Below are 9,638 nucleotides of genomic sequence, written 5' to 3'. Positions count from 1 at the left end.
ATTTCAGGAGAGGGGAGACAGTGCTTGAGCGCTACAGGAGCAAACGGTTTTCTTACCTCTTCTTTTTGTCATTGTTAGTTAGTAATTTCAAGTGTTCTAGCCAGCTACATTCCTTTGTAAGTCAGAGGAATTATAACTTTGGAACCGAGTAATTAAACGGAGATTTTTATATTTTTTCTTTAATACAACGTTTCTGGAGTGGACTTTGTGAAGTGTGTAGCTGGGCGAGCTGCTGACACTGCCTGTGGAAGGTCATTTCTAACTGACAGTTGACGAAGGAGGAAGCCATTGCCAATGCTCAAGTCATTTCAAGCCTCATGAGAGGAATCAGAATTGTTTCTGTTGCTGTTTGAATTCAACAATACAAACATTCCATGTTTTTGCTGAATTGTTGTCACTTCCTGTAAAAGTGTGTAGAAAATCGTCTGTTTGATAAAAGGGCCCGTTTCCTGTGGAGGTCCTGGACTGACTCGTTCAATAACGACCCAAATTCAATCATTTCTTTCTAAAACAGTTTGCTATTTATTGTAAATGTAAAAGAAGAATTTCAGTTGAGAAAAATTCTATTGACCCTGAAGTTTCCAGGAAGTTTCCAGGAAGTTTCCAGGAAGATAAATCAGCGAATCAAGTCATTGACGTCCCTTGGAACCAAACGGAGGAAAGACAGACAAAAGGTAAGACGGGCAGGAACACTTATTTCTGCTCTCAGTTCAGTGGGACACTTTTATCTGAGGGACAATACAACCCGCAGCACCAGGCACATGAGTGGCAGCAGCCAATCAGAGCAGAGCATTGGTTAACAGGTTAACGAGCAGAAGACCACCCCGGCCTCCCACAGCGCCTTTCAGTTAGCACAAACTGCTAGCTTAGCATCACTGTCCTTCGTCCCGAGTCTTCCTCACATGAGCACAAGCTGCTTATTTCTGATTGGCTGCTCTGCCCAGTTGATGAGCAGACACCTCGAGAGCCAATCATAGCCCTCAGCCAATCAGATCCCTCCCTCTTATTCCGTGAGACAGAGAGAGACAGACAGAGACAGACAGAGAGAGAGAGAGACAGACAGAGACAGACAGAGAGAGAGAGAGACAGACAGAGACAGACAGAGACAGAACCCCTCCGGGAGCTCTTGGTCTTCCTCCTTGACTAGAGGCGGTCTAGAGGAGCGTCCAGCAAGAGGTGGAGGCGCCCTGCTCTCCAGACGGAGCCCTGCTCTATAGACGGCACCCGGCCCTCCAGACGACGCCCTGCTCTCCGGTGGCGCCCTGCTCTACAGACGGAGCCCTGCTCTCCAGACGGCGCCCTGCTCTACAGACGGCGCCCTGCTCTACAGACGGAGCCCTGCTCTCCGGTGGCGCCCTGCTCTCCAGACGGCGCCCTGCTCTACAGACGGCGCCCTGCTCTACAGACGGCGCCCTGCTCTACAGACGGAGCCCTGCTCTCCGGTGGCGCCCTGCTCTCCGGTGGCGCCCTGCTCTCCGGTGGCGCCCTGCTCTCCAGACGGCGCCCTGCTCTACAGACGGAGCCCTGCTCTCCGGTGGCGCCCTGCTCTCCAGCCGTACCTTGAGCAGCCTCTGGTGGCGGTTAAAGGGAATCAGGCCGACACGTCGATGTTCTGCACGGCGCTGGCAGAACCTGTGGTGGCGGGGAGCTGCTGGGAAGGGGCGGAGCAGGAGGGAGTGGGGGGGACGAGGGGCGGAGCCGGCGCCGTGCCGCTCGGGAACAGGATCTGCTGCAGCGTGCGACGAAGGTTGGGGTGCAGGCGGTGCTGCGTCTGGTAGAATATCTCCACGGCAACGGCCTTCATGGTGCCGGCGGCCAGGTGTTGGTACAGCGGCACCGTGTACATCCGGGACGTCTGCACAGGGAGCCACATGTCAGCACACCTGAAGGTGGAGGCGGGGCTCTCCGGGACCACACCTGAAGGTGGAGGCGGGGCTCTCCGGGACCACACCTGAAGGTGGAGGCGGGGCCTTACGTGTTTGAGCAGGAAGGATCGGACCCGCGGCAGCTCAGGGTGGAAGGAGTTCCTCAGCGCCACCTGCAGCCAGCGCACCTCCACCTCCGCATCCAGCCGGCCCAAGAGCGCCACGTACTGCGAGCAGAGCGCCGCCATCACGCCTGAGGAGAGCCATCGGTCAGTACACAACTCAACTGTACACATTCCCAATACTCCTACTCCACCACAGATACTACGTTGAGACCATCATGGAGGTTTTGTCTTCGGCCCTCTACTCTGACATCAAACTGCTGGTGTGGAGGTGGAGGCTGATCCACGCCCCCTCCATCTCCTCCACCACTACCATACCGCCTCCACCTCTACCATACCACCTCCACCTCTACCATACCACCTCCACCCCACCACCACCACTACCATACTACCTTCACCACACTACCACCTCCACCTCTACCATACCACCTCCACCCCACCACCACCTCCACCACTACCACAACCACCACCACCCCACCTCCACAACCTCCACCACCACTATCTCCACCACCTCCACCCCACCTTCACCACTACCACCACACCACCTCCACCACCACTACCACAACCTCCACCACCACTATCTCCAACACCTCCACCCCACCCCCACCACCACCTCCACCACTACCACAACCACCACCACCCCACCTCCACAACCTCCACCACCACTATCTCCACCACCTCCACCCCACCTTCACCACTACCACCACACCACCTCCACCACCACTACCACAACCTCCACCACCACTATCTCCACCACCTCCACCCCACCACCACCTCCACCACTACCATACTACCTTCACCACACTACCACCTCCACCTCTACCATACCACCTCCACCCCACCACCACCTCCACCACTACCATACTACCTTCACCACACTACCACCTCCACCTCTACCATACCACCTCCACTACCACCACCACCACTATCTCCACCCCACCACCACTACTACCACCACCACTATCTCCACCACCACCTCCACCCCACCACCACCTTCACCACTACCATACTACCTTCACCCCACCACCACCTCCACTACCACCACCACCACTATCTCCACCCCACCACCACTACCACCACCACCACCACCACTATCTCCACCCCACCACCACCTTCACCACACTACCACCACCACCACCTCCACCCCACCACCACCACCTCCACCACCATCACACCTCTACCACCCACAGAATTATTTGCAGTATTGATACTATCATTTGCAGTCAGCAGTATTGACAGTATTATTTGTGTACTTGGCGTCAGGGGAGAGGCGTCCAGCAGGCGGTCCAGGAACAGAACGATCTGGAACGTACTCCAGGCTGAAAGGTCAAAGGTGTCCAGCTGGGTGTGGTCCGGGGGGTCCGAGGTCGTCCAGAGGCCACACAGCTCCTGGACCGGACCAATCAGAGAGGCCCCGGCCGACAGGTCCGGTTCGTACGGGGGAGGACCACAGCCGCTCAACCAGCGCTCCAGATCCACACCTGAGGACACAGAGAGGCGTGAGGGGGCGGGGCCACACCGAGGGGCGGGGCTTGTGGTTTTACCTTCTGTCTGACAGTCTGGGGTCCGCTCTGGGAAACTCTGGAAAAACAAGTCGAGGAAGTCCTGAGCCACAACGCTGCGGAACTGGAACTTTGAGACATAGTCCTGTCCTCACACACACACGCACACACACACACACACACACAGTTACACGTGTGTCTGTGTGTGTGTGACTGTGCGTGTGTGTGTGTGTGTGCGCGTGTGTGTGTGTGTGTGTGACTGTGCGTGTGTGTGTGACTGTGTGCGTGTGTGTGTGTGTGTGCGTGTGTGACTGTGTGTGTGTGTGTGTGTGACTGTGCGTGTGTGTGTGACTGTGTGCGTGTGTGTGTGTGACTGTGTGCGTGTGTGTGACTGTGCGTGTGTGTGTGACTGTGCGTGTGTGACTGTGTGCGTGTGTGTGTGTGACTGTGCGTGCGTGTGTGTGTGTGTGACTGTGTGTGTGTGTGTGTGTGTGACTGTGCGTGTGTGACTGTGCGTGTGTGTGTGTGTGCGTGTGTGACTGTGTGTGTGTGACTGTGTGTGTGTGTGTGACTGTGCGTGTGTGTGACTGTGCGTGTGTGTGTGTGTGTGCGAGTGTGTGTGACTGTGTGTGTGTGACTGTGTGTGTGTGTGTGTGTGACTGTGTGCGTGTGTGTGACTGTGTGCGTGTGTGTGTGTGTGCGTGTGTGACTGTGTGCGTGTGTGTGACTGTGCGTGTGTGTGTGACTGTGCGTGTGTGTGTGACTGTGTGCGTGTGTGTGTGTGTGCGTGTGTGAGTGTGTGTGTGTGACTGTGCGTGCGTGTGTGTGTGTGACTGTGTGTGTGACTGTGCGTGTGTGTGTGACTGTGCGTGTGTGTGTGTGTGCGTGTGTGACTGTGTGTGTGTGAGTGACTGTGCGTGTGTGTGTGACTGTGCGTGTGTGTGTGTGTGACTGTGCGTGTGTGTGTGCGTGTGTGACTGTGTGTGTGTGTGACTGTGTGTGTGTGACTGTGTGTGTGTGTGTGTGTGTGTGTGTGACTGTGTGTGTGTGTGACTGTGTGTGTGTGTGTGACTGTGTGTGTGTGTGTGACTGTGTGTGTGAGTGTGTGTGTGTGCGTGTGTGACTGTGCGTGTGTGTGTGACTGTGTGTGTGTGTATATGTGTGTGTGACTGTGCGTGTGCGTGACTGTGCGTGTGTGTGCGTGTGTGACTGTGCGTGTGTGTGTGTGTGTGTGTGCGTGTGTGACTGTGCGTGTGTGACTGTGCGTGTGTGTGTGACTGTGTGCGTGTGTGTGTGTGTGCGTGTGTGACTGTGTGCGTGTGTGTGTGTGTGTGACTGTGCGTGTGTGTGTGACTGTGCGTGTGTGTGTGACTGTGTGCGTGTGTGAGTGTGTGTGTGTGACTGTGCGTGCGTGTGTGTGTGACTGTGTGTGTGTGTGTGACTGTGCGTGTGTGAGTGACTGTGCGTGTGTGTGTGTGTGTGACTGTGCGTGTGTGTGACTGTGTGTGTGTGACTGTGTGTGTGTGTGTGTGTGACTGTTTGTGTGTGTGACTGTGTGTGTGTGTGTGACTGTGTGTGTGTGTGTGTGTGCGTGTGTGAGTGTGTGTGTGTGACTGTGCGTGTGTGTGTGTGACTGTGCGTGTGTGTGTGACTGTGTGTGTGTGTGACTGTGCGTGTGTGTGTGTGTGACTGTGCGTGTGTGTATATGTGTGTGTGACTGTGCGTGTGCGTGTGTGTGACTGTGCGTGTGTGTGCGTGTGTGACTGTGCGTGTGTGTGTGTGTGTGTGTGTGCGTGTGTGACTGTGCGTGTGTGACTGTGCGTGTGTGTGTGTGACTGTGCGTATGTGTGCGTGTGTGTGCGTGTGTGACTGTGCGTGTGTGTGTGTGTGTGTGCGTGTGTGACTGTGCGTGTGTGTGTGTGTGACTGTGCGTGTGTGTGTGTGACTGTGCGTGTGTATGTGTGTGTGTGACTGTGCGTGTGTGTGTGTGACTGTGCGTGTGTGTGTGCGTGTGTGACTGTGCGTGTGTGTGTGTGACTGTGCGTGTGTGTGTGTGTGTGTGTGTGTGACTGTGCGTGTGTGTGTGTGACTGTGCGTGTGTGTGTGCGTGTGTGACTGTGCGTGTGTGACTGTGCGTGTGTGACTGTGCGTGTGTGTGTGTGTGTGTGTGTGTGTGTGTGTGTGCCCACCCTGAGGAAGCAGTCGAAGCGTTGGACGTCTCCACTGAGCTGGGACAGATAGGAGACGAAGCAGAAACCTTTCTCGTAGGTAAACAGGTTCATCAAAGAGCTGGGATTCACACCTGGGGGGGGGGAGGGGCAGGTAACCCTGTGTACTCTGTACTGTGTGTACTCTGTACTGTGTGTACTCTGTACTGTGTCTCACCGTGGTCGAATGTGACCTGCAGTTTGCTGAAGGGGTTGTCGTCTCCATGGAGACGTAGCTGTCGGTGGAGGGCGTCCAAACGTACCACAGTCTCCAGGCAAGTGAACGCCTCACCTGCAGGACGAAGAGGAGAGGACGACGAAGACGATGACGAAGCGGAGGAGGAGGGCGAGGATGAGGACGATGAGGAGCAGGATGATGAAGAGGAAGAGGAGGAGGACGTCGATGATGAGGAGGAGGACGACGAAGAGGTGGATGACGATGAGGAGGACGAGGATGAGGACGATGAAGAGGAGGATGAGGATGAGGAGGATGTCAAAGAGGATAAGTATGACGAAGAAGAGGATGATGAAGAGGAGGAGGACGAAGAGGACAAAGGAAAGGAAGATGACAAAAAGGAGGAGTAGTACAGTGTAGTACAGTGTGGTACAGTGTGTATTGTGGGGCACAGTGTAGTACGGTGTGTAGTACGGTGTGTAGTACGGTGTGTATTGTGTGGCACAGTGTAGTACGGTGTGTAGTAGTGTGTAGTACGGTGTATAGTACAGTGTAGTAGTGTGTATTGTGTGGCACAGTGTAGTACGGTGTGTAGTACAGTGTGGTATAGTGTGTATTGTGTGGCACAGTGTGGTACAGTGTGTAGTACAGTGTGTATTGTGTGGCACAGTGTAGTACGGTGTGTAGTACGGTGTAGTACGGTGTGTAGTACAGTGTAGTACGGTGTGTAGTACAGTGTAGTAGTGTGTAGTACAGTGTGGTAGAGTGTGTATTGTGTGGCACAGTGTAGTACAGTGTAGTACGGTGTAGTACAGTGTGTAGTACGGTGTGTATTGTGTGGCACAGTGTAGAACGGTGTGTAGTACGGTGTAGTACAGTGTGTAGTACAGTGTGTAGTACGGTGTGTATTGTGTGGCACAGTGTAGAACGGTGTGTAGTACGGTGTAGTACAGTGTGTAGTACGGTGTAGTACAGTGTAGTAGTACAGTGTGTAGTACGTGTAGTACGGTGTGTAGTACGGTGTGTATTGTGTAGCACAGTGTAGTACGGTGTGTAGCACAGTGTAGTACGGTGTGTAGCACAGTGTAGTACAGTGTGTAGCACAGTGTAGTACAGTGTAGTAGTACAGTGTAGTAGTACAGTGTGTAGTACGTGTAGTACGGTGTGTATTGTGTAGCACAGTGTAGTACGGTGTGTAGCACAGTGTAGTACGGTGTAGTACGGTGTGTAGTACGGTGTGTATTGTGTAGCACAGTGTAGTACGGTGTGTAGCACAGTGTAGTACGGTGTAGTACGGTGTGTAGTACGGTGTGTATTGTGTAGCACAGTGTAGTACGGTGTGTAGCACAGTGTAGTACAGTGTGTAGCACAGTGTAGTACCGTAGGCCTGGGCCGTGATGCGGCGCTGAGCGTAGGTCGCCAGCCCCTCGCTCAGCCACATCTCCTCCCAGGTGGCGTTGGTGACGGCGTTGCCGAACCAGCCGTGGGCGATCTCGTGCACCACGTCGACCAGCAGGAAGTGGGCGGAGTCCAAGATGGAGGCCACAATGAAGGTGAGGCAGGGGTTTTCCATGGCCACCACGGGGAAGGACGGGGGCAGGAAGACCAGGTCACACCGGCCCCACAGGTACGGTCCGAACAGGCGCTCCGCCAGCGCCAGCAGGCGCTCCACGCTGCCCCCTAGCTGCTCCGCCGCGCAGGTCAGCACGCAGGGCTCCGCCCACACCCGGCTTCTGACCACACAGACACAGACGGACATCTTCAGGAGACTCACGGACCCACAGGCTCTCACCAACCCGGTCCTTGGACTGAACTGGACTGATCCTTGTCGGGGCGCAGCGTCACCTGGGCCCCAGGTCGGCGTGCCGCAGCTCTCCGGCCACCAGCGCCACCAGGTAAGACGGGACCGGGAACTCCATGCAGAACTGGAACACCCGGTCCGGTTTAGAGAAAGAACTCTGAGAGGCGCTCATCAGGACCGTCACCCCTTCCGGGACCTGAGGGTGGAGAGGGGTCAGCAGGGATCCGGATCCAGGGGGGCTCGGGGGGACTCACCCGGACCGTGGCGGTATAGGTGCTTTTCACCGCCGGCGTGTCGAAACAGGGGAAGAAGGACCGGTTCCAGACCGAGTGTCCCTGAGTGAAGACAAGGGGACGGGTCCGGCCACAGGTCAGCTCCGGGTCCAGCCACCAGATCTGAGGACAGACCAGGACACGTTTCACCACTGGGACTGGGACCAGGACCGGCCCAGAACCTTCCTTACCGCGGGCCCGTCGCTGGCGGTGTAGCGGACGGTGATCTGGATCAGCTGACCCGGTTTGACCGCCCCCCCCGGCAGACCGATGTGGAGCGACGAGCCAAAGTCCGTGAAGGGGTCCAGCCGGTACGCGAGGGAGACGGGCTCCTCCAGACTGGACCCGGGTGCCTTGTAGTCTACGGAGTGGATCAGCAGGGACGGGTGGGAGTCCAGCACCAGGGCGCAGACGCCCAGCTGGACCGGAACCAGGTCCAGGACCAGCCAGCCGCTCATCTCTTTCAGGGCAAAGTTCAGCCGCAGGTCCAGGTGGAAGTGACGCAGCTGGAAGCTCCGGAAGCTGGACGCCGACGCCACATCCACCAGGGGGCGCCGCCGAGACCCGGGCCCCGAGGCCGGAGGAGGTTTACGGCAGCAGCAGAGTGAGGTGCAGGTCTGCCGGAGGTCCGCCATGGTCACATAAACCAGGAACCAACAGCCACCGAGATCCAGAACCAAACCTGAAACCACATTCAAACTCCAGGACTAGGAACCAGGACCAGACCCGGTTTAAGGTCTGAGTTTTACAGCAGAACCTGATGACCCACTTCACCAAATGTCCCGGTTTATCGATGATCTGACTGTAACCGAGTCCACAGTGTTCTGGTTCAAACAAGTCGAGTCAACGAGTCATTTTGAGGAGAAGTTAGGCACCCTGAGGCAAGAACCAGAACCAGAGTCCTGGGGAGCCAGAGTCCCGGGGAGAGCAGCAGCTCTGGCCGGGTGGGGGAACCAGAGTCCCGGGGAGAGCAGCAGCTCTGGCCGGGTGGGGGAACCAGAGTCCCGGGGAACCAGAGTCCCGGGGAACCAGAGTCCCGGGGAGAGCAGCAGCTCTGGCCGGGTGGGGGAACCAGAGTCCCGGGGAACCAGAGTCCCGGGGAACCAGAGTCCCGGGGAACCAGAGTCCCGGGGAACCAGAGTCCCGGGGAACCAGAGTCCCGGGGAACCAGAGTCCCGGGGAGAGCAGCAGACAGAAGCGGGGCCGAAGCGTGTGTGTTGGAGGTGAAAATAGCGGCAGTAACGAGTTTAACTGACCTGGTTAGTCGTTATTGGCTTGAGCACACGACCGGAGCTTTCTGACGGTATGTCTGTGAAATCCATCCGGACTGCAGGAGACCGACCCCGGCTCCAGCCGACAGCTCTTCCCGCCGCTCCGACTCACGGCCGTCGGAGCTCTGCGGAACGTGAAGCCGACACAGCGGAGAACCTGAGCAGCGACAGGAAGAGAAAACACCGGAGGAGCGACGGACTCTGCGCCGAACAACCAGGAAGCAACAACAGCGGCAACAGAGTGGACTGCAGGCCGCAGGGAGGCGCTGTGGGGCCGGGGGCGTTCACCCACTCACTCCTTCAGCCTTTCAGCCACCCATTCACCTCAGAGGAGGAGGAACCAGCAGAACCAGACCCAGAGGAACCAGACTCAGAGGAGGAGGAACCAGCAGAACCAGAATCAGAGGAACCTGAAGAACCAGT

At 56.6% G+C, this 9,638-nt stretch overlaps 1 protein-coding gene across 3 annotated transcripts; it reads right to left on the bottom strand.

Moving 5' to 3' along the window:
• Positions 1-187: 187 nt before the first annotated feature.
• Positions 188-9,453, bottom strand: rnpepl1 (arginyl aminopeptidase like 1). Of its 3 annotated transcripts, none has more exons than XM_080494153.1 (11): positions 9,201-9,453; positions 8,136-8,626; positions 7,927-8,067; positions 7,717-7,868; positions 7,252-7,604; positions 5,875-5,988; positions 5,679-5,791; positions 3,532-3,634; positions 3,241-3,468; positions 1,976-2,118; positions 188-1,855 (listed from the first exon to the last, which is right to left on the bottom strand). In XM_080494153.1, the coding sequence occupies exons 2-11, from the start codon at positions 8,577-8,579 to the stop codon at positions 1,592-1,594; spliced, it is 2,055 nt and encodes a 684-aa protein (XP_080350279.1). In that variant the 5' UTR covers positions 8,580-8,626; positions 9,201-9,453; the 3' UTR covers positions 188-1,591. The 3 variants fall into 3 exon arrangements, with proteins under 3 accessions (XP_080350279.1, XP_080350281.1, XP_080350280.1); XM_080494155.1 differs by having other exon boundaries at positions 7,252-7,601; positions 9,201-9,438; XM_080494154.1 differs by lacking the exon at positions 9,201-9,453 and having other exon boundaries at positions 8,136-8,705.
• Positions 9,454-9,638: the final 185 nt, after the last annotated feature.

The sequence above is a fragment of the Lipophrys pholis genome (assembly GCF_963383615.2).
Source record: "Lipophrys pholis genome assembly, contig: SCAFFOLD_59, whole genome shotgun sequence".
NCBI lineage: Eukaryota > Metazoa > Chordata > Actinopteri > Blenniiformes > Blenniidae > Lipophrys > Lipophrys pholis.
Note: the sequence above shows the minus strand (reverse complement) of the source record. Positions and strands in the feature narration are given on the sequence as shown.

Coding starts and splice junctions, on each gene's coding strand:
- rnpepl1 (XM_080494153.1), bottom strand. CDS start 8,579: ATGGCGGACCTCCGGCAGACCTGCACCTCACTCTGCTGCTGCCGTAAA. Junction 7,605..7,716: donor CACGCCGACCTGGGGCCCAG/GTGACGCTGCGC, acceptor CTGTGTGGTCAG/AAGCCGGGTGTGGGCGGAGC. Junction 3,469..3,531: donor CCCAGACTGTCAGACAGAAG/GTAAAACCACAA, acceptor CTGTGTCCTCAG/GTGTGGATCTGGAGCGCTGG.